This window comes from Microcaecilia unicolor, chromosome 6, assembly GCF_901765095.1.
Source record: "Microcaecilia unicolor chromosome 6, aMicUni1.1, whole genome shotgun sequence".
Taxonomy (NCBI): domain Eukaryota; kingdom Metazoa; phylum Chordata; class Amphibia; order Gymnophiona; family Siphonopidae; genus Microcaecilia; species Microcaecilia unicolor.
Window position 1 is genome coordinate 99,666,282 of NC_044036.1, and position 25,081 is coordinate 99,691,362.

Genomic DNA, 25,081 nt, shown 5'->3' on the forward strand with positions numbered 1-25,081 from the left:
GATGTAAACAATACACCTTGTTTCAAAGATGAAGAGATTAAAAGCATTAACAACTCCTGAAGCAAAGACACCTTAATCAAAACTGAATGTGAATTATACCCACATCTGATAACAGTATTCACATTTGTAACCCTTTCACCCATATCCATATAGATTCCACTATATTCAGCTTAAGAAATATTACTAGTAACACGATTTGCACGATGTATTATGTTTCAGATGTTTTGTATTACTTATTAATAAAGACTTCTTAAAAATTAAAAAGAAATATTACTAAAGTATCTTTCCCTAATTACCTCATCCCCTCATAAATCGTCCCCACTTATATCTCCCTGTCCTGAGTACAGCCCATAGTATCACATAGGTTGAATGGGAAAACACATGATAATCTAAAAATGCACAAACCCAAAATTCTTACCACCAACCACTTCACAGTTTTCAGGCCTGTAAAGGCAGCCTACAGCAGGCCCTTTCAGAGCGACACCTTGGCAGAACAGTCTCTCTTCAAGGCACCAACTGATTATATCATTAACAGAGGCAGGGCCAACCTCATTCACACAGGAGGTGATCAGTATCCAAACAGGTCTTCAGATGAAGCTCTGCCTGGATGATGTCTCTCTTCATTTGAGGTGATAAGAGCAGGTACACCCTTCATGAATTTTGATCATCTGATAGCTAGAAGCAGCTCAGATATATGGAGCGTTTGACAGACAAGCTAGGCCCCTGCTGACCCTTCAGGCAAGCAGCATCTCAATAGCAGCATTCAACAACTGGCAGTCTTTCCCTTGTCTCCACCAGAACTCTACTTCTTCAAATTTATTTAGAAGTCTAACATTAGATGATGAGCATGCAGATAATTCCCCTCTTTTCCACAGATCACTCTCTAGTCCTTCTAACTCTTAAGTATACACACCAGAACATCTGAAGTCTCTGTAAAGGAGGCGGACTGGGTACATTGACCATGGGTCCCCAATCTCCTTTCAAAACAATGGGCTCTTATTTTAAAAAGAAAAGTGCATATGCACTGCCTTAACCAGTACACTATACTATTACTTAGTCTGTAGGGTAGACCTCCTGGACATGTCAAACAAGTGTGGGAGGACTGTGCTTGAGCAATCCTCTCGCACTTTCGCAAGATGATCAATGCTAATAATGTGCTTAAAATTGCATGTTATTAGCGTTGATTATTGGGAAGGTAAGTCCCCATGCTGTTCCAGAACAGCATGGGGAACTGATCATCGGCCTGTAAGTTCTCCCACAATTACAACCATACCTCTTAACCCATCAATAATGTCTGTTCCAGAATCTTCAACTTACAAACCAGGGTATTGCTCAGCAATCACTGAACTGACATGTTACTGGAGTTTGCTTGTCTGGGCTGAGCTACTGGTACCTCATGACTGCTGGATCTAGGGGCAGAAAATGTGTTCATAGGATCAGATTGCATTGCCCTTGACACTAAGAAGTTATGCCCAAAGTTATTCTTGTACTATAACCTTTTGTGATATTAAAGAAATACTTGAAGAATCACAGCAAAGGCCAGAGTGCCAAACTGGCGCAAATGATGTTTTAGTATGCCAGCAGATTGGATCTTGAAATCAGAAAAAATATTTCAAAAGTAAGAATTACAAATATCTTACCTCTAAACCTATGCGCAGCCACAGTGGATTGTAAGATAAAAGCCAGTTTAGAACTTTCTGACGTTCACCTGCAAAAAACATTCAAAATGGTTTAGGTAGCAACAAGAACAAGTAAAGCAACTAATTAAAATTGTTTTTCTTGTCTGACAGCAGTAGAATTCTAAGTTGCTTACTAGTAAAGGGTATTCTCTGGGGATAGCAAGATAAATAAGACATATAAATTGGGACTGATTGATGCTGAGCATTTCCTACATAGTTCTGGAAAAGCCAATAAGGTACAGTATATAAAGGATTTCTGTGATGCAGATATGTAGGATCCCTTCAGTCCTAAATAACTAGAGGGGGAAAAATAAAACTAATGGAAATAGGGTGGGAATGTGTGGCTATTATCTAAAGTAAACAATGTTGTTTACTCAGTAGACAGACAGGATGAAAGAAATGAATATCTGTACCAAAATAGTTGCTTGCCAATAAAAAAAAAAAAAAAAAGAGGACCCAATAGGCAAAACATGCTTTTGTGGATAAAACTTATTTAAGAGGCCCTGAGAGAGTGGAGTTGGTTTCAACCTTTTTAAGAGTCAAAAAAACCATGAAGCACAAACTGACCAAAAATCCAGTCATAGTAACAAAGAAAATGTTGACAAATAAAAACCCGTACTGTCCATCCAGTCTCCCCAAAAAGGTGGCCAAAGTTAGATCTGGAACTCTGCACAGGTTCAAATTCTTCATGATTAAATATACCAGTGTTTAATCTCTCCCCCTCTCTCCCTACCAAATTTAAGGCACAGACTACAGAAGTCTGCCCGTCATTGGTTCTACTTCCCAAATACCGGAGTAGCCATCTAAGCCCACTCCAGCCTTGATCCTGATCTGTCTTTGCCAGTTAAGGGATCCAGACCACAGAAATCTGCACGTCATTGGTCTTATTTCCCAACCTCTGGAGCTGCTGTCAAAGCTCACGCCAGCTATGAGGTCATGTAATTTATTTTAACTGGATTACATCCGTTTTCTATTATAGAGATCTTCTGTGATTATCCCACACATTCTTGAATTCCATCACTCTTCTTGTCTTTATAACCTCTCCTGGGAAGGCAATCCAGGTATCCACCACCATTTCCTGACATTGCTCCTAAGTCTCCCCATTCTGCAACTTCAACTCATAACCTTTACTTCTACTGCTTCCCCGACTTCGAAAATAATCAGCACACATATTAATACCTGTCATGTTAGAAGGCAGCATCTAAATTAATGAGAAGTAAATGTGTGGATGAGGGGCATAGCCACGGGTGGGCCTGGGTGGCCAGGGACCCACCCACTTTAAAATCAGGACCACCGAAACGTGAGAATTGTATAGAAATTTCTATCTCTGTTCTCTCTGCCCATCTCTCTTTTGGCATCTCCGTCTAGACCCAGCCCTGACATGTTCTATTATCTCCCAACCTTCAATTCTCCGAGAACCGCAAACTTCAATAGTGAATTGCAGAACAGCGAGGCTCTGCTGGTCCTAGTTCCGCCCCCTCTGACACGCAATTCCTGCTGCAGGGGGGGGGAAGGACCAGGAGAGCTTTGCAGAGTGTATGGGCGCGAGGCTGCTGTTCTGCAATTCACCATTGAAGTTTGGGGTGCTTGGAGAAAAGGGGGAGAGAGGCTGGGGAAGAAGATAAGAGCATGGAGGGGGCGGAGAGGACAGAGATGGGGAGCAGCTGGACCATGGTTGAGAGGCCAGAAAGACAAGGAGGCTGCAGAGAGGGAGCTAACTGGCAGATAGTGGGGATGGGAGAAAGGCGGGATTGGAAGTTGCTGCAGCTGGAGGTTAGGTTGAGAGAAAGGAAGAGATTTGGGGGAGAAGGTTCTGTTGAAGGGGCTGGAAGAAGGGGGCTAGAAGCTGACACAGCAGCTGTGGCTGGGAGAAGGGAGTCAGATGCTGGCAGGTGGCACTGCAAAAGAGAAAGAAACATACGCACTAAGAGAACATGAAGATACATCCTCCATATTCCATAGAAAAATGAAGACAAAGGGGACCCCATGCTTGCATGGGAAGGCACCAGCACATCCTCTTTGGGACGCTGCTAAAAAGTTTAAGTATTATTGCTAGTCAGTGTCCGCACCAGGCTCCATCAGATGGCATCACCCAAACGTGGGAATACAGCGGCATGCTAGTCCTTAGAGAATCTAAGTTTTTTTTTATGTGGGTCAATGGAGGGTTAAGTGACTTGCCCAGGGTCACAAGGTGCTGCAGTGGGAATCAAACCCAGTTCCCCAGGTTCTCAACTAACTGCACCAACCATTAGGCTACTCCTGTACTCATTCCTAGCTGTCCTCTTTATTTGGGTGGTCCTATCATACTTTTACCAGCAATGCATTGATTTCTCTCATGACTCTCTTACCAAGTCTGCCTACTTCTCTTCCTTCATATACTGCCATCCTTACTTAGCTAGATGCAATTATACTCTCATATTCAACCTCTAAGGCAAATGCACTATCTTCTAATCACCACCCAGATCACGTTTCTCATGCTAGACTTTCTCTCAGATTCTGTTTCCTTTGCCCAATATCACCAGAAATCTAGAAGTAACTATTGACTCTCTCATATCCATATTCTGTTTCTCTTTCCTATCAGCAGAGTAGTAGTGTAACCAACAGAACACTTCCACAAAGAAAAGAACGAAATAGTATGTCCAAAATAAATGTCTTTATTCTAAAAAAGACTCAACATAGCACAGTGTTTCGACAACAATGCCTGCCTCAGGAGTCTAAAAACACAAACAAAAATGTAAAAACAAAGGATTACAATTGACATGATAGGAACCATTATTATAAAACAAAAATACTAGTGAGAATACAGTAAAAAAAATAAAAATAGAATACCATGTAAAAACAAATATACTGAAAAAGTACATTAAAATATGATGACCAGAGAAATAATGCAAGAGAACAAAATAGAGACAATTTGAAATAACAGAAATATGACAACCTAACAAAACATTCTAAAATGATTAAATAGCAAAACTAAAGAGTCCAAATCAGCAGAATAAACAAATATACACTAACCTGGTGGTATGTGAGATATAAAACAGAGATCTTGAACTCAACAGTAATTCAAAAAACAACCATGGTGGTAATGTAGTCTGTAGATGGATCCAATTCGACACAATAACACAACAAAAAAGGGGAAAAGGGAAAACAAATTTAAGGATGGGGTGTTTTCCGACGTGTAGAGCAATGGTGCAGCAGAATAAGTTCTGCATATCGTATATAAAAAGAAGTATGTATAAACGACTTATAGCACGAGAAATAATGAGAAGTGGGAAGTATAGACAAATGCAATATGACAACAAGCAAGGATAAGTGTGAAAAAAAACTGAAAGCCAAATGTGTGTTTGAGCACAAAGCACCTAAAAAAAAAGTTGTATAACACTACAGGGAACTGTGGGGGGGGTGGGGGGAGATATGATAAAAAGCAAAATGCAGGTACAAAAAAGGGAACAAAAGGAAACGTAACCAGGGACAACACACTAAAAAAGATGTGAAAGGAACCACATAGGCACATGGAAAGGGAAGGCTTGATGAACAAAAATGAGCAGTGCCCTCAGGAAGCTTGAAGTGGCAGAGAATAAAAAAAGACAAAGTGCAGAATACCAACAACTGCTGGGAGTTGAAAATGGATATATAGGAAAACTAATCGAGGCCAAAAAAAAGGAGAGAGAAACTGAGTAAGTGTATGGAAAACATGTGAAAACGAAATACGTCCTAAAAACAGAAAAGCCGTGAAGGTGTGCTATGTGCAAACTTGAACAGTGCTACCAATGAAAAAGAACTAAAATAAAGGACACTGGATAGTAATAAATATATCAGAGATAGTGATCTGAAGTGCACAATGTGCGTTAGGACCGACAAAAAGTAAACAAAAGTGTGGCGGGAGACTACACAATCTGACACAAATAAAGTACAGAAACAAACAAAAAAAATCAAGCAGTAACTGATACATAAAAACGGAAGAGGGGCTCTGCCAGACAACCTTTAAAAAAAGACTGTGGAAGAAAACCCATATAGGGGTCCTTTTACAAACGCATGTAAGGACCTATGTGGCTCCAGCACGTGCCAAATCAGCATTACCACCCGGCTACCATATGCCCTGGCCAGTCATTCTGAATTTGGCACATGCAGAAAAGACGTGGCACTTAACCAACGATAGATGGCAGTGTGCACACACTGCATGCTACCGCCCGGGTAGCGCATGAGACCTTACCACTAAGTCAATGGGTGGCGACAAGGTTTCAGGCTAAAAATGGATGCACACTGGTTTTTATTTTGCCACACGTCCATTTTCCAGTAAAAACTGGTGCAGTGCGCATACGAAAGATGCACTCACACTGCCGCAGGCCACTTTTTGCTGTGGCTTAGTAAAATGGCCCCTCAATGAAGCCATAGCAGTGGACAAACTACGGCAAAATATCTAAAGGAGAGTGACCGCTGATAAAGTGGTAACAAATATGCAGAAAAAAGGCGCGAAAGAAAAAACCACCACGCATGCATAAGAAACAGAGCAATCTAAGAGAGTGGTAAACAATGTAGGGAACGAGATGAACAAGCGAAATGAAGAGAGAAGGCATCTAAAGAAACAAAACTTATTCAAGTATTGTAACTCCCGCCCCCTGAGACTCTCTGCTTAATGAAGTGGGTCCCAGAATGCCTGGTGTTAAGTTGTAGTCAAACCGAGTGCTTAGGACCACGCTGCCGAGAGCAGAGGGAAGGTGCACATTTAAACTCAAATACTACCCTCACACATGACGTATGAGGGGGAAAATGGAATCAATTTCAGTTAGCTTATTTTTCTTTACTTGGTAAAATCAGACACCAATTTTCATAAATTATTTGTATTCATTAAGATAAATGTTTAAAACAGCTAGCATATTAATGTATTAACCACTTCTTTCTCCTAATAATCAGTGTATAAGTATACCACCTTGGAATCAAGTGAATGATACATACCTGTAGCAGGTGTTCTCCGAGGACAGCAGGCTGATTGTTCTCACGACTGGGGTGACGTCCGCGGCAGCCCCCACCAACCGGAAAAAGCTTCGCGGGCGGTCCACACGCAGGGCACGCCCACCGCACATGTGCGGCCGTCTTCCCGCCCGTGCGCGACCGTTCCCGCCAGTTGAATGACAAGCAAAAGATGAAAACGCAACTCCAAAGGGGAGGAGGGAGGGTAGGTGAGAACAATCAGCCTGCTGTCCTCGGAGAACACCTGCTACAGGTATGTATCATTCACTTTCTCCGAGGACAAGCAGGCTGCTTGTTCTCACGACTGGGGTATCCCTAGCTCTCAGGCTCACTCAAAACAAGAATCCAGGTCAATTGAACCTCGCAACGGCGAGGGTACAACAGAAAATTGACCTACGAAGAACAACTAACTGAGAGTGCAGCCTGACCAGAATAAATTCGGGTCCTGGAGGGTGGAGTTGGATTCAAACCCCAAACAGATTCTGCAGCACCGACTGCCCGAACCGACTGTCGCGTCGGGTATCCTGCTGGAGGCAGTAATGTGATGTGAATGTGTGGACAGATGACCACGTCGCAGCCTTGCAAATCTCTTCAATAGTGGCTGACTTCAAGTGGGCCACTGACCCTGCCATGGCTCTAACACTATGAGCCGTGACATGACCCTCAAGAGCCAGCCCAGCCTGGGCGTAAGTGAAGGAAATGCAATCTGCTAGCCAATTGGAGATGGTGCGTTTCCCGACAGCGACCCCGAGCCTGTTAGGGTCGAAAGAAACAAACAATTGGGCGGACTGTCTGTGGGGCTGTGTCCGCTCCAAGTAGAAGGCCAATGCTCTCTTGCAGTCCGATGTGTGCAACTGACGTTCAGCAGGGCGGGTATGAGGCCTGGGGAAGAATGTTGGCAAGACAATTGACTGGTTAAGATGGAACTCCGACACCACCTTCGGCAAGAACTTAGGGTGGGTGCGGAGCACTACTCTGTTGTGATGAAATTTGGTATATGGAGCATGAGCTACCAGGGCTTGAAGCTCACTGACCCCACGAGCTGAAGTAACTGCCACCAAGAAAATGACCTTCCAGGTCAAATACTTCAGATGGCAGGTATTCAGTGGCTCAAAAGGAGGTTTCATCAGCTGGGTGAGGACGACGTTGAGATCCCATGACACTGTAGGAGGCTTGATAGGGGGCTTTGACAAAAGCAAGCCTCTCATGAATCGAACGACTAAAGGCTCTCCAGAGATGGCTTTACCTTCCACACGATAATGGTAAGCACTAATCGCACTAAGGTGATTCCTTACTGAGTTGGTCTTGAGGCCAGACTCTGATAAGTGCAGAAGGTATTCAAGCAGGTTCTGTGCTGGGCAAGAACGAGGTTCTAGGGCCTTGCTCTCACACCAAACGACAAACCTCCTCCACTTGAAAAAGTAACTCTTTTTAGTGGAATCCTTCCTAGAGGCAAGCAAGACACGGGAGACACCCTCAGACAGACCCAACGCAGTGAAGTCTACGCCCTCAATATCCAGGCCGTGAGAGCCAGGGACTGAAGGTTGGGGTGCAGCAACGCTCCGTCGTTCTGCGAGATGAGAGTCGGAAAACACTCCAATCTCCACGGTTCTTCTGAGGACAACTCCAGAAGAAGAGGGAACCAGATCTGACGGGGCCAAAAGGGCGCGATCAGAATCATGGTGCCGTGATCTTGCTTGAGCTTCAGTAAGGTCTTCCCCACCAAAGGTATGGGAGGATAAGCATACAGGAGGCCGGTCCCCCAATGGAGGAGAAAGGCATCCGACGCCAGTCTGCCGTGTGCCTGTAGTCTGGAACAGAACAGAGGCAGCTTGTGGTTGGTCTGAGAGGCGAAAAGGTCCACCGAGGGGGTGCCCCACTCTCGGAAGATCTTGCGTACCACTCTGGAATGATGCGACCACTCGTGCGGTTGCATGACTCTGCTCAGTCTGTCGGCCAGACTGTTGTTTACACCTGCCAGGTATGTGGCTTGCAGGAGCATGCCGAACTGGCAAGCCCAACGCCACATGCCGACGGCTTCCTGACACAAGGGGCGAGATCCGGTGCCCCCCTGCTTGTTGGTGTAATACATTGCAACCTGATTGTCTGTCCGAATTTGAATAATTTGGTAGGACAGCCGATCTCTGAAAGCCTTCAGTGCGTTCCAGATCGCTCGGAGCTCCAGGAGGTTGATCTGCAGATCCTTTTCCTGGAGGGACCACAGACCCTGGGTGTGAAGCCCATCGACATGAGCTCCCCACCCCAGGCGAGATGCATCCGTCGTCAGCACTTTCGTGGGCTGCGGAATTTGGAATGGACGTCCCAGGGTCAAATTGGTCCGGATGGTCCACCAGAGCAGTGAAGTGCGGCAACTGGTGGAGAGGCGGATGACATCTTCTAGATTCCCGGTGGCTTGAAACCACTGGGAAGCTAGGGTCCATTGAGCAGATCTCATGTGAAGACGAGCCATGGGAGTCACATGAACTGTGGAGGCCATATGACCCAGAAGTCTCAACATCTGCCGAGCTGTGACCTGCTGAGACGCTCTGGTCTGCGAAGCCAGGGACAGGAGGTTGTTGGCCCTCGCTTCGGGAAGGAAGGCCTGAGCCGTCTGGGTATTCAGCAGAGCTCCTATGAATTCCAGAGACTGGGTTGGCTGGAGATGGGACTTTGGGTAATTTATCACAAACCCCAGCAGCTCCAGAAGTTGAATAGTGCACTGCATAGACCGGAGGGCTCCTGCCCAATCGTCGAGATATGGGAACACGTGCACTCCCAGCTTGCGTAGGTACGCCGCTACCACCACGAGACACTTTGTAAACACTCGTGGGGCAGAGGCGAGCCCAAAGGGCAGCACACAATACTGAAAGTGCCGTGCGCCCAGGCGGAATCTGAGATACTGTCTGTGAGCTGGCAGTATCGGGATGTGAGTGTATGCGTCCTTTAAATCCAGGGAACATAGCCAATCGTTTTTCTGAATCATTGGCAGAAGGGTGCCCAAGGAAAGCATCCTGAACTTTTCTTTGACCAGGAATTTGTTCAGGCCTCTCAGGTCTAGGATGGGACGCATCCCCCCTGTTTTCTTTTCCACAAGGAAGTACCTGGAATAGAATCCCTGCCCTTCTTGCCCGGGTGGTACGGGCTCGACCGCATTGGCGCTGAGAAGGGCGGAGAGTTCCTCTGCAAGTACCTGCTTGTGATGGGAGCTGAAGGATTGAGCTCCCGGAGGACAATTTGGTGGCAGGGAGGCCAAATTCAGGGCGTATCCGCACCACACTATTTGGAGAACCCACTGGTCGGAGGTTATGAGAGGCCACCTTTGATGAAAAAATTTTAACCTCCCTCCGACCGGCAGATCGTCCGGTACGGACACTTTGAGGGCGGCTATGTTCCCGTGGATCCAGTCAAAAGCCCGTCCCCGGCTTTTGCTGTGGAGGCGCAGGGGGCTGCTTAGGCGCATGCTGTTGACGAGAACGAGCGCGCTGGGGCTGTCCCTGTGCCTGATGAGGCCTTCAGGCCGGCTGGGTGTACCTACGCTTTGCAAAAGAATAGGGCACAGCCTGCCGGGCCCGGGAAAATCGTCCACCTTCTGAGGTGGGTGCTGAAGGCGTCCGGTGGGAGAGCTTGTCGAGAGCGGTTTCCCGCTGATGCAGTTGGTCCACCAGCTGCTCGACCTTCTCGCCAAAAATATTATCCCCCCGGCAAGGGACGTCGGCCAGTCTCTGCTGGGTGCGGTTGTCCAGGTCAGAGGCACGCAGCCATGACAGCCTGCGCATCACTATACCTTGGGCCGCAGCACGAGATGCCACGTCACAGGTGTCATAGATACCCCTGGACAGGAACTTTCTGCACGCCTTCAGCTGCCTGACCACCTCCTGATAAGGCCTGGACTGCTCCGGCGGGAGCTTATCGACCAGGTCCGCCAGTTGCTTCACATTGTTCCGCATATGGATGCTCGTATAGAGCTGGTATGACTGGATGCGGGTCATGAGCATGGAGGATTGGTAGGCCTTCCTCCCAAACGAGTCCAGAGTGCGAGACTCCCGCCCCGGGGGCGCCGAGGCGGTATCCCTCGAACTCCGTGCCCTCTTGAGAGCAGAATCCACGACCGCCGAGTCATGGGGCAATTGGGGCCGCATTAACTCTGGGTCCGAGTGGATTCTGTACTGGGACTCTGCTTTCTTGGGGATGATGGGATTAGATAGCGGTCTCATCCAGTTCCGAAGCAGTGTCTCCTTGAGGACATTGTGCAACGGCACCGTGGAGGACTCTCTAGGTGGTGATGGATAGTCGAGGACCTCGAGCATCTCAGCCCTCGGCTCATCCACAGAGACCACGGGGAAAGGAATGCAAATAGACATATCCCTTACAAAGGAGGCAAAAGAGAGGCTCTCAGGAGGCGAGAGCTTCCTCTCTGGTGAAGGCGTGGGGTCCGAGCGAAGACCCGCAGACTCCTCTGAGGAGAAATATCTGGGGTCCTCCTCTTCCCCCCACGAGGCCTCTTCCTCGGTATCGGACATAAGCTCATGTAGCTGAGTCCTTAACCGGGCCCGGCTCGACGTCGAGGCACCGAGGCCTCGGTGTCGTCGAGTGGTGGACTCCCGCGCCAGCGGGAACGAAGCTCCCTCCATCGACGTCGACTCCACCTGCGTGGCGGTCGAGACCGGCGCCGCAAGCGGCGGCGGTGTCGACGGCCTCGGCACCGGGCTAGAGCTCGCCTGCGCCACAGTTAACGGCTCCGAGGGCGCAAGCACCCCCGGCGCCGGCACAGCCTGGCGCATCAGCCCTTCCAGGATCCCCGGAAGGATGGCTTGGAGGCACTCGTCCAGGCCCGCTGCCGGGAAAGACGGGGGGGGGGCCCGGTAGAGGTGTCGGTGCCGGAAGCTGCTCGGGTCCAGGAGACTGCACCGAAGTGCTAGGACTCTGATGCGTCGGTACCTCCACAACCGAAGGGGATCTCTCCTCCCGACGCGGACGCTTCGGCGTCGACTCCTCGCCGGTACCGAGCACCGAAGGCGACCGATGATGGTGCTTCTTAGATTTCTTGCGGTGCCCGTCATCGGTGCCAGGTGGAATAGAGGAGGAGGAGGTCGATCCCCCTCGGTCCCGAGGAACCGGGTCAGACAGGGTTCGGTCCCGAGGGCCATGGACCGAGGGAGTGAACGGGGCCGATTGCCCACGTGGCCTCTCACCCCTACCCTCACCGGAGGACCGGCGGGCCGACGGGACCTGTGCTCCTGGGGTCGATGCCATCGGTGCCGATTTCTCGGGCCTCGATACCGGTGCCGAAGAACCGGCCGTCGATACCGATGCCGTCAAGGTCGACGTCAAGGGGCCGGCGCAAGTTCCAAAAAGACGGTCCCGAAGAACTTGCCTCGCAACTTGAGTCCGTTTCCGGAGACCAAGACACAAAGAACACGACTTGATATTGTGCTCCGGCCCGAGGCACTGGAGGCACCAAGCGTGGGTGTCGGTCTGCGAGATAGGCCGGCCGCACCGACCACACTTCTTAAATCCACTCGGGACCTTCGAGGACATCGACGGAAAAATCGCGTCGGCGAAGTTAAAGTCATCGATGGTGGCGGTAAATCACACCTCGAAAAATAATCGACCGCGCGGCCACAAGGCCGCGACGCTCCAGCTAGAAACGAGGGAAAATAAAGCGCGTGCTCTCTTTTTTTTTTTTTTTTTTTTAAAGAGGAAAAAGAAAAAATGGAGCGCGCGGCAATAGAAACAAAAAATAAAGGAATTCGCGAAGAACGCGACGGTTTTCCGGGGCTGACTAAGAGAGCGGCAATAGCACGACTCTCTCCAGGCGCGGAAAAGAAAGGACTGGCGGGAACGGTCGCGCACGGGCGGGAAGACGGCCGCACATGCGCGGTGGGCGTGCCCTGCGTGCGGACCGCCCACGAAGCTTTTTCCGGTTGGTGGGGGCTGCTGCGGACGTCACCCCAGTCGTGAGAACAAGCAGCCTGCTTGTCCTCGGAGAAACAGAATTACTTTCATACCATGTTTTTACAAGATAATTTCAATAACAGATAACTGACTTGCATCAGATAAGCATATTTCTCTTTAGCAACAACCTATAATTATATTCTCATTGAACTTTAACCTTTGTCCCCCCCCCAAAAAAAACTGATTCTTTGTGAATCAATTGTGTTCCTACAGGATCTTTACTGTACAGGATTTTGGATTCCAATGACTCATCAGATTAGTGTCTCTTTCCTGTTAATCAAAAATCACTTAGCTGTGGAAGATTTTATTCGGTCCCTTAGACAGCGAAGAACAAAGCCTTTCTTGCGTGGGGGCCCAGGAAACTTCTCTGAAGTCTGCTCTTCAGGTTTTTCGTCTTCGCCCTACACCTCACTTAACAAAATAAAACAGGAGGCAACACCCTAACTCCCTATTTGTATAGAATCAATTATTCTACATATAGTAGATGACGGCAGAAACAGACCTGCACGGCCCATCCAGTCTGCCCAATAAGATAAACTCATATGTGCTACTTTTTGTGTATACCTTACCTTGATTTATACCTGTCCTTTTCAGGGCACAGACCGTAGAAGTCTGCCCAGCACTATCCCCGCCTCCCGCCACCGGCTCTGGCACAGACAGTATAAGTCTGCCCAGCATCATCCCCGCCTCCCGCCACCGGCTCTGCCACCCAATCTTGGCTAAGCTCCATAGGATCCATTCCTTCTGAACAGGATTCCTTTATGTTTATCCCACGCATGTTTGAATTCCGTTACCGTTTTCATTTCCACCACCTCCTGCGGGAGGGCATTCCAAGCATCCACCACTCTCTCTGTGAAAAATACTTCCTGACACTTTTCTTGAGTCTGCCCCCCTTCAATCTCATTTCATGCCCTCTCGTTCTACTGCCTTCGCACCTCCTGAAAAGGTTCATTTGCGGATTAATACCTTTCAAATATTTGAACGTCTGAATCATATCACCCCTGTTTCTCCTTTCCTCTAGAGTACACATGTTCAGGTCAGCAAGTCTCTCCTCATACGTCTTGCAACGCAAATCCCATACCATTCTCGTAGCTTTTCTTTGCACCACTTCAATTCTTTTTACATTCTTAGCAAGATACGGCCTCCAAAACTGAACACAATACTCTAGGTGGGGCCTCACCAACGATTTATACAGGGGCATCAACATCCCCTTTCTTCTGCTGGTCACACCTCTCTCTATACAGCCTAACAACCTTCTAGCTACAGCCACCGCCTTGTCACACTGTTTTGTCGCCTTCAAATCCTCAGATACTATCACCCCAAGATCCCTCTCCCCATCCGTACCTATCAGACTCTCCCCGCCTAATACATACGTCTGCCGTGGATTTCTATTCCCTAAGTGCATCACTTTGCATTTCTTCGCATTGAATTTTAATTGCCAAACCTTAGACCATTTTTCTAGCTTCCATAGGTCCTTTTTCATGTTTTCCACTCCCTCCGGGGTATCCACTGTTACAGATCTTAGTATCATCCGCAAATAGGCAAACTTTACCTTCTAACCCTTCGGCAATGTCACTCACAAAAATATTGAACAGAATCGGCCCCAGCACCGATCCTTGAGGCACTCCACTACTCACCTTTCCCTCCTCCGAGTGAATTTCATTCACCACCACCCTCTGGTGTCTGTCCGTCAACCAGTTCCTAATCCAGTTTACCACTTCGGGTCCTATTTTCAGCCCATCCAGTTTATTTAAGAGCCTTCTGTGGGGAACCGTGTCAAAAGCCTTGCTGAAATCTAAGTAGATTACGTCTATAGCTCGTCCCTGATTCAATTCTCCTGTCACCCAATCAAAGAACTCAATGAGATTCGTTTGGCACGATTTCCCTTTGGTAAAACCATGTTGTCTCGAATCTTGCAACTTATTGGCTTCCAGGAAATTCACTATCCTTTCCTTCAGCATCGCTTCCATTACTTTTCCAATAACCGAAGTGAGGCTTACCGGCCTGTAGTTTCCAGCTTCTTCCCTATCCCCACTTTTGTGAAGAGGGACCACACCTCCGCCGTTCTCCAATCCCTTGGAAGCTCTGCCGTCTGCAAGGATATATTAAACAAATCTTTAAGAGAACCCGCCAGAACCTCTCTAAGCTCTCTCAATATCCTGGGGTGGATCCCATCCGGTCCCATGGCTTTGTCCACCTTTAGCTTTTCAAGTTGTTCATACACACTCTCTTCCGTGAACGGTGCTCTATCCACTTCAATCTCATTTGTACTTTTTCCAGTTCATCGCGGTCCTTCTCCAGGATTTTCTTCTGTGAAAACAGAACAGAAGTATCTATTTAGCAAATTTGCTTTTTCTTCATCATTATCCACATAGCGGTTCGCAGTATCTTTTAGTCTCACAATTCCCTTTTTAGTCATTCTCCTTTCACTAATATACCTGAAGAAATTTTTGCCACCCCTTCTTACATTTCTAGCCATTTGTTCTTCCGCTTTTGCCAGACGTATCTCTCTCTTGGCTTCTTTCAGTTTCATCTGGTATTCCTCCTCGTGTTCTTTTTCTTAATTTTTTTTTGTATTTCTGGAACACCAACTCTTTAGCCTTTATTTTCTCAGCCACTTGCTTGGAGAACCATATCAGTTTCCTTTTTCTCTTGCTTTTATTTACTTTCCTTACATAAAGATTCGTGGCCCTATTTATAGCTTCTTTCAGCCTGGACCACTGTCCTTCCACTTCTCGTATTTCCTCCCAGCCCATCAGCTCCTTCCTCAGGTATTCCCCCATTTTACAAAGTCAGCACACGCTTGAAGTCCAGGACTTTGTTTTGAGTGGCCGCTCTCCACTTTAGCTGTTATATCAAACCAAACCGTTTGATGGTCACTGCTGCCCAGGTGGGCTCTCACTCGGATATTTGACACGCTATCCCCATTTGTGAGCACCAGATCCAGCGTTGCTCCCTCCCTCGTGGGTTCCATCACCATTTGTCTGAGCAAAACACTTTGGAAAGCATCCACAATCTCTCTACTTCTTTCCGATTCCGCAGATGGAACCTTCCAATCTACATCCGGCAGATTGAAATCTCCCAGCAAGAGCACCTCTCTCTTACACCTCACTTAACAAAATAAAACAGGAGGCAACACCCTATCTCCCTATTTGTATAGAATCAATTGTTCTATATGATATTTAAAATTAATCAATAGAAAAACTTTGGGCAAGTCAACTATTTAAAAAAAAAAATTAATTAAAATGTTCTTATCTTTCAGGCCTGCACTTAATTTAGTTTCCCTATCTTCACAGGAGTTGTCAGGACATCACACTGCTGCACTGTTTCTCACTCAGCCTTTCACAAACAGCACTTCACCCAACATTCCGTCTCAAAGAACCCCATATGATCTATGCCCTATCCTCTTTAATATTAGCAGGCATACAGTTTCCCCTCTAACACTGAAATTAAAGTAACTATTTTTTTTCACAATTGTTTCAGTAACAAGTCTGAAACTATGTTTGTAACTGTTTCCCTTTCAATTAAGTTCCACCAAGACACACTATAACTTCCTCACACCATGCAATAAGTTACTCTTCCTTTTTTCAGAATGCTACCTTTAGATTAGTCACACATTTCATCCAACCCCCAATACTTTTATTCAATAGATTTTAATCTTACTTCTCCCTAGTTGATCACTGCCATTCAGCCCTGTTCACTCTCTCACCCCAGCAGCTTCAACTCCTCTCAGCAACTGTCCTTCCAGCCGTTGCCAAGCCAACCATCCCTCCACTTGGACACCTGACCCTCTCTTATCCATTGAAAATTTTTCTTTAGATCCCTATTTTTCTTCCACTGCATCATGGAATTTTACCTTACCCAACTGAAACTCCATTTTATTTATTCCTTTCCCATAGGAATTAATGAAAAAAAACTACTTACTGAATTTTTAAAGTCAAACTTACACCAAAACATACCAAATTCACTACATCAAATCTGCTCTGGCAAACCCGCTATGTTATGGCTTTACTTTTTAAATTAAATTATTTTTAATGACCGCCCCATGATTATCTCACAGAAAACCCATCCTGAACCTGTACCGTCAAAGTTATAATTTTAAACCCTCCAAAAGACCCCTGTTTAACCCCCCCTCCCACCGTGAAACCCCTATTTAAAATTTTATTTTACAATTTTTAACCCCCTTGGGGTTACATTATGATAAGAAAAGGAGAAAACTGAAAGGAGTAAATTAATCTGGTATATTCAAAATTATATGGGCTAGAATGGAAATAAAACAGAAGAAACTTACAAGTGCATCAAGTGCAATTGAATGAACGTAAGATAAACAAGTGTCTAATGTAAAAAAAAAAAAAAAAAAAAACAGCCGTTGCATTGATTTTCTCGCCTCTCATACCATCCTCGATCCGCTTCAATCTGGCTTTCGCCCACTTCACTCGACAGAAACGGCATTATCCAAAGTCTGCAATGACCTGTTCCTCACCAAATCCAAAGGTCATTACTCCATCCTCATTCTCCTCGACCTATCCGCCGCTTTTGACACTGTCAATCACAACTTACTTCTTGACACACTGTCCTCTTTTGGGTTCCAGGGATCTGTCCTCTCCTGGTTCTCCTCTTATCTCTCCCATCGTACCTTCAGAGTACACTCTCATGGTTCCTCCTCCACCCCTATCCCGCTGTCCGTTGGAGTCCCTCAGGGTTCTGTTCTTGGACCCCTTCTTTTCTCTATCTACACCTCTTCCCTGGGCTCCCTGATCTCGTCTCATGGCTTCCAGTATCATCTCTATGCTGACGACACCCAGCTTTATCTCTCCACACCTGACATCACTGCAGAAACCCAGGCCAAAGTATCAGCCTGCTTATCCGACATTGCTGCCTGGATGTCCAACCGCCACCTGAAACTGAACATGGCCAAGACCGAACTTCTTGTCTTCCCACCCAAACCCACTTCCCCTCTACCTCCACTCTCTATTTCGGTTGATAACACCCTCATCGTCCCCGTCTCATCTGCCCGCAACCTCGGTGTCATCTTCGACTCCTCCCTCTCCTTCTCTGCGCATATCCAGCAAATAGCCAAGACCTGTCGCTTCTTCCTCTATAACATTAGCAAAATCCGCCCTTTCCTCTCTGAGCACACCACCCGAACTCTCATCCACTCTCTCATTACCTCTCGCCTTGACTACTGCAACCTACTCTTCACTGGTCTCCCACTTAGCCACCTATCCCCCCTTCAGTCCGTTCAGAACTCTGCTGCACGCCTCATCTTCCGCCTGAACCGATACACTCATATCACCCCTCTCCTCAAGTCACTTCATTGGCTTCTGATCAGGTACCGCATTCAATTCAAGCTTCTGCTACTAACCTACAAATGTACTCGATCTGCAGCCCCTCCTTACCTCTCAACCCTCATTTCCCCTTACGTTCCTACCCGTAACCTCCGCTCTCAAGACAAATCCCTCCTTTCTGTACCCTTCTCCACCACCGCCAACTCCAGGCTCCGCCCTTTCTGCCTCGCCTCACCCCACGCGTGGAACAAACTCCCCGAGCCCATACGCCAGGCCCCCTCCCTGCCCATCTTCAAATCTCTGCTTAAAGCCCACCTCTTCAACGTCGCCTTCGGCACCTACACCTCTACCCAGGAAATCTAGACTGCCCAACTTGACATTTCGTTCTTTAGATTGTAAGCTCCTTTGAGCAGGGACCGTCCTTATCTGTTTATTTTGTACAGCGCTGCGTAACCCTAGTAGCGCTCTAGAAATGTTAAGTAGTAGTAGTAGTAGTAGTAGATAACATTTGTACTATTGCAGCTGGATGTGTGTTGAAAATTGTACTTCTTTTTGGTGCAAGGATCGATGAAAGATGAAATCTGCAAAGCATGTTTGAGTACATTGCTTTTACCACATTTGACATGCCCTCTAGGGGCAATATTCTGTTCAGAGATGGGTAAGCCAGGAAGAGCAGAAGGTGCATGTCTCTTTTTGAGGTTCTTGCCTCTGGAACAGGTTACGACAAGCCTCTTATCTTTAAAGCATTTGTGAGCAAGTGCCTCACGGTAGCTGAAATCATGAAAAATAGATTAGATTAGAACAGAGAGAATATCCTTTAACTCATATCCATTCAGGCTACCGTAAGGCCCTTGCTGAAGACCGCACAGAACTATTACAATCATTGAAAGATAGACCTTCACCTGATTTGGTATGTAAACTCAGATTCTCACATCTAGTGGCCCATATCCAAAAAAGCATTCACCAACACTGGCATATCTTAGAAGTTCACAAATGCTTTAAAGATAAAGAGGCTTGTCGTAGCCTATTCCAGAGGTAAGAACCTCAGAGAGAGACTTGTACCATCTGCTCTTCCTGGCTTACCCATCTCTGAACAGAATATTGCTCCTATAAGGGCATTTCAAATGTGGTAAATCCAGAGTATGCAAACAAGCTATGGAGATCTAGTCTTTCACCAACCCTCGCATGCTTGCTTTGAACTGTTTGAATATAATGATCTCCTTAAACCAAGAAACAACTTTACTATTTTCAAATAGAAGAACTCACTTTTGAAAGATACAACATAAAATCCTGGAAAGTTTAGGGCAAAACAATTATTCACTCTCTACCACTATATAAAATAAGAACTATGAAGTGCACATATTACATACAAGTTTCCAGAAATATGTAATATAAAATGATCTTGTTTCATAAATATTTTACAAAGTATAAAACACCCTTCTAAGTAAGTATTTACATTCAAAATATAGTTTCCACATTTTCTTACCAATATCTTTCCAGAGGTGTCTATCTTCTCTAACAAGGAGTCGCTTAGCCTCAATCTCGATCTCCAGCCTTTTAATTGCTTTGACCATAGATTCTGAAGTGAACAAACAGCAGGCCCTCCGGCGTAGTCTGTTTAATTTACATCGAGATGTATAAGCTCTAAGGGACATTTCCTCCTTGGTGGGAGCTTTAGGAACACTAGTTTTATAAGATTCTGCTCCCAAGAGAAGTGTGGCTGCATTTACTGAATGGGAAAAATATTTAAGAAAATAGTTCATGTACCATATAAATATACAATTCAATATAATCAAATATCACCCTACTGAAATGTAGAACACCTAGGAATATCAAAGTTACTCACCTGTACCAGATGTTCTCCAAGAACATCAGGATAAATACTCGCACTGATTGGTGATGTCATACAACAAAGCCTGGTGCAGGAAATCCCAAATGACGAATAAACATAACTACCACACTGTCTTAAAGAAAACGGAAATGCAACTGAGATCAGCAAAAGGCAAGACCCTTAATCAAACCAAATAGCAATGCATTGCTCGTAACTGTCTTGTGGGTTTGAGGAATTTGGAATGGTAGCCCCTTGTTCAAATTGCTGCAAATTAGCCACTAAGACACAGATTCCTTCAAAGCAGTTGTGACAGTGATGATACCCTGAAGATTTCCTATGGCTTCAGTCCATTAAGCCTGCCTCAAGTTGAGTTTGTACCCTATTAAGAGCTACAGTTGTAAACTGGACTTGCCAATCTTGATAAGAATGAGTTTTCTATGACAAGTATTTGAACTGGACATTTTGCTGTGGATGGTCTTGCTGAAACAGGTTTTCGAAACATGATCCATGTTGAGTTCTGATACTTCGTATTTTGAATATTTAAGATTTCGCATTCAAACCATCAGTCCAGATAAGTGCTGCTCTGCTCAATATTTCTCTATTTGAAATGATTTTATTGAAATTTAGCAATTAAAAAATAATTTAAAACTGGCTTTGAATGATTTGCAATGGTTTAGTGCAATGATTAAAACCCTTGACAGTTTTTTTCTGACACCAATGGTGGGTTTTCCTCTAATTATGAGTACTTAAAAAATAACCTTATGTTATATTTGATTGCTTTAATACTAGTTTGGGAGATTTTCTTTGATGGCAATCAAGTTGAAGCATGCCATTGGAGTGACATAGACAGTGGAGTATGTAGCCTAGTTATCTTAACATCTGTGAAGCTGACACCAGATGACTCTAGCAGATCTCCTGGTAAGATCCTCTATTCACTGTGGTGGGAGGAAAAGCACTCGCTTGAGTCATGTCTAGTAGGGTTTTGATAAATTCCCAATGTTGGTACAGGTTGAAGTGGGACTTGGGGTAATTTATAGTGAAGCATAGTAGCTTCAACGCCTGAATGGTTCTGCACATGATTCTTTTGCCCCTTCCTCTGATGCACTATTGACCAGCCAATCGACAGGTAGGAAAACAGATGCACCTCCAGTCTGCAAAGAGATGCTACGACTACCGACAAACATTTTGTAAAATCCCTGGACGCTGAACAAGGTCAAAGAATAGTATGCAGTACTGGTAATAGTGTTTCCCCACTTCCTGTGACTGGGGTGTATCCGTATATGGGTATAGGCACTCTTTAAGTAAAGGGAGCACAGCCAGTTTCCTTTCTGAACCATGGAGAGTAGAGAATGACACAGGGACGGGGACCCACAGTAACCGCAGGGATGGGGACAAACTTTGCCCCCTTGTCACTTTCTGTTTGAAGCCTGATGCTGGCCACAGCTAGCAAAATTTGAATGGGGGATCCTGTACCTCTTGCTACCAGCACATCTTCTAAGAAATCACCTTCTATTGCAGGAAGGACTGTGGAAGACAGAAGAGCTAGACTGAATCCTGAGATTTCTGATGACTTCTTATTCATCCACAGATTAAAAACTCATAATAGTGCTTCAAAGGGCATATTTCTTCCCTCTAGTGCATACAGAACGGGTTGTATTTTGTACCCCTGGATTAGGATTCCTTGGGGTAATAGAAGTCAGCTTTGTTGGGGTTGGAAGGGTAGAGGGTGGTGGTGGTGGGAGGGTTATTATAACTGCTAGTTGTTATTAGTTTTCTATTTGTAATTTATACATAACAGTTGCACAGCATATTGTTCCTTTTTATACTTTAATAAAAAGATTTAAATATAAAATATTCAAGGCTTCTGCAGATGAAACTGAGCCCACAGGGATGGGATGGGGCCTGCGGGGACAGGAATGGAGACAGGGCCTGCGGGGGCAGAGACGGGGACAAATTTTATCCCCATGTCATTCTCTAATGGAGAGTAGGATGCCCAGGGAAACCATCCTGAATATTTTGTTCAGGACCCTTATGTCTAGGAAGCAGCAGAATCCCATCTTCTTGGTGAAGAAAAAGTACTTGGACTAAAATCCCTTCCCTTTTTCTCCTTGTGGAATGGGTTTGTCCGCATTAGCCTACAAAAGGGAAGAGATCCTTTGAAAGCAATTCCTGATGCTCAGAGCTTAATCTTGATGTGCTCAGTGGATAATTTGGTGATAAGCTTTCCAAGTGTGTAACCTGTCCAGAATATCTTGAGAACCCACCAGTCTGAGGTTCCAAGAGGCCATTTATTTTGGGAAAAGAAAATTCAGCTTCCCTCCTATGGAGAAGGCCATCTGGGGTGGTTTTAGTTAATGCAGCTATGCTCTCCTGGAGCCAGGTCAAAAACTTGCCCTCTGATCTGACTGGGAGGCCGATTGGGACTGAGATGCACAAAGGTCCCAGTAAAGAAGCACTCTATTTCCACCTTGGTAAAAATTACCGATTTGGAAATAAAGAGCGATTTCCAAAGCGAACTAAATGCAAATGAGCTGGTCGCTGCTTCTGTGATCAGCTCATTTGAATGTGATAGGGGAGGAAGCTGGTCGGCCAGGTGAGCATGCGAAGAACAGTCAATCACTAATGTGGCTGCTCTGCGCATGCTGATGGTTTTCATACACAGACAAGCTGCGTGTATGAAAGCAGTTTGCAGCCTTTTTTTTAACCAGGAAGAAGGAACTAGAGTGGGGGAGGGGGAAGAGGAGAAACCCAAGCCAGGAGGGAGAGGAACTGCACTAAACAGCCCGGAGCAGTGCAATCCACAGAGAGAAAATAGAGAAGAAGAAGAGGATCTTCTCAGGCACATCGTAATTTTATAGTGGCTGTATGAAAGGCCAGTCACTGAAGCCTGAAAAAACTGGGGACTCGGCATATTTAAATGGAAACAAACAACCAAAGGTGTTTGTTTTATTTTCTCCAAACTGCTAATTTGGGGGAGAGAGAAGCAAGGCAGCAGCTTTTTTTCTGAACCACTTCTCTCCTGTCTCTTGTGTGTTCTGCATTTTCCGGGGGCAGTATGGATTGATGTGGCAGCAGCCTTGCTATATAATGAGGAGCCACAGGCATTAATAAAGGCTCTTTTCCCCTTTCCATCCTCTTCCCCAACAACTTTTCTATTTCTGCCACTATAGAGGACCCTGCGGCTGTGGAGTACTTGTAAGAACTGTCAGGACTGACAGCTCCAGACCTCTTGTTAAATTTTCAATGGTAAAGATAGGGTCTGCTTCTGTGCATCGGGTTGGAAAATGGCTGTGCATCACTTTGCATGCACATTTGTATAGTAATTAGCTCATTATAATAACTTTGCATTCCATTTTCATTAGTTGCTATCGTGACAGGAAAAGAGCTTGGAGAAACTTTTGTGCATGTCTCACTGTACTCCTTGATCGCTAAACCGGCTAGAGCCAATGTAAACCACGTTCCTGGCTTGTTAGGGTTTGTGCATCTGGGCCTGGGACTTTTGGGCCCTCTGCCACCATAGATGGGAGGAAGATCCCTGGTTTGCTTGGAAGGTGTGTGTGTGTGGGGGGGGAGGGGGTACCTATGCCTTTGAGAGCAGTAGGACCTCCACTGACCTCGAAAGTACCTCATACATGTAGAGGCCGAGCTAAGAGTGGGCTGGAAGAGGGACTTGATGGTCTTGGTATGTTCCTTGATAAGCTCCTCTTTCTCCTCCATCTTGTCACCAAAGAAGGTTTACACCCCAGTATGGAATTGTGGAAGAACAGGGGATTTTCATGCATTTGTTTTGTATTATTATTTTTATGACATTTTTTCTTTCAGTGTATTTCACTTGTTTTGGCCAGCAAGTGGTGTCTGACCTCTGCATTATAGCAGTAATAGAGTGTTTAGAACATCCTATATAATAATTTGCACCTCCAACATTCTACGTCTGGATGCCTGGGTTCGTAACATCCATAACCACTCATTGCCCCACCCTCGTGTCAAAACGTAATGACGTCAGAGGGCGGAACAGTGAGAGGGAAGGGAAGCCAGCGCCAACCAGCCAGAGAACGTTCTTATACAAATCGAGGGGAGGAGAGAATCGAAAGGGGAGGGAGGGAGGGAGGAAGGGAAGGGGAGGGCAGGGCAGAGGAGAACAGACGGGATGGGAGGACAGTAGAGGAGAGAACTGCGGGACAGAGATGGCAGGGCAGGGAAAGAGAATGATACATACCTGTATCTCGACGATTGGCTGGTCAAGAGCAGAGCTCCTATGGACTGGCTGGAGATGGGACTTCGGGTAATTTATCACAAACACCAGCAGCTCCAGAAGTTGAATAGTGCACTGCATGGACCGAAGAGCCCCTGTTCTTGTACTCATGGGGTCGGTGCCATAGTCGGCGCCAATTTCGTCGACATCGGTACCAGTACCGAAGATCCGGCCGTCGACACCGATGCCGTCGAGGTCGACGTCGAAGGGCCGGCGCAAGTTCCGAAAAGACGGTCCCGAAGAACTTGCCTCGCCACCTGTGTCCGCTTCCTTAAGCCGAGACACAAGGTGCACGTCTTGGTATTATGCTCCGGGCCGAGGCACTGGAGGCACCAAGCGTGGGTATCGGTTTGCGAGATCTGCCGGCCGCACCGACCACACTTCTTGAATCCGCTCGGGACCTTCGAGGACATCGACGGAAAAATCGCGTCTGCGAAGTCAAAGTCGATGGTGGCGGTGAAAAAGCACACCCGAAAAAGAAAACGATCGCACGGCCACAAGGCCGCAACGAAGCGCCCTCGCGGCTAGGGACAACGAGGACACTGTTCTTTTTTTTTTTTTTTTTTTTTTAATCAAAAAAGAAATACGTGAACACATACGCGAGTGAGAAAAAACCGCGGCTAGGCCACAATCTGGTTTCCGGGGCTGACAGAGAAAGAGACAATAACACATCTCTCTCCAGCGCGGAATAAAAAAAAACTGAGCAGGAACGGTCGCGCACGGGACCGCCCGCGAAGTTTTATTCCGGTTGGTGGGGGCTGCCGTGGACGTCAACCAGTCGTGAGAACAAGCAGCCTGCTTGTCCTCGGAGAACAGGAGAATCGCTGGACATGGAGGGGAGGGAAGAATTGCTAGATATGGAGGCATAGGTGCCGACTCCGTGGGTGCTCGAGCACCCCCAATATTTGACCCGCCCCGAAGTCCCGGAATGGAAGTTCCCAGCCAGCCCGACCTGCACTGGCCAGTCCTTTGCCTGCTCCTCTCCTTCCTGCGTGCCACCCAGAATTTAAAAGTTCTTACCTCAGGGTCCAGCAGCAGCAGTGAAAGGCGAACAGGCTCAGAGCTTCAGCCTGCCTTCCCTCTCAGCTCTGCCTCTGGTCCTACCCTT

The 25,081-nt window shown here is 46.5% G+C and overlaps 1 protein-coding gene across 1 annotated transcript in view; it reads right to left on the minus strand.

Annotated features, from left to right (window-relative positions):
- ASPM (abnormal spindle microtubule assembly) overlaps positions 1-25,081 on the minus strand; it is a 220,455-nt gene that overhangs the window by 145,108 nt on the left and 50,266 nt on the right. The window contains 2 exon segments of the mRNA XM_030206746.1: positions 1,641-1,708; positions 19,377-19,619. Of these exon segments, the coding sequence (XP_030062606.1) occupies positions 1,641-1,708; positions 19,377-19,619 (311 nt within the window).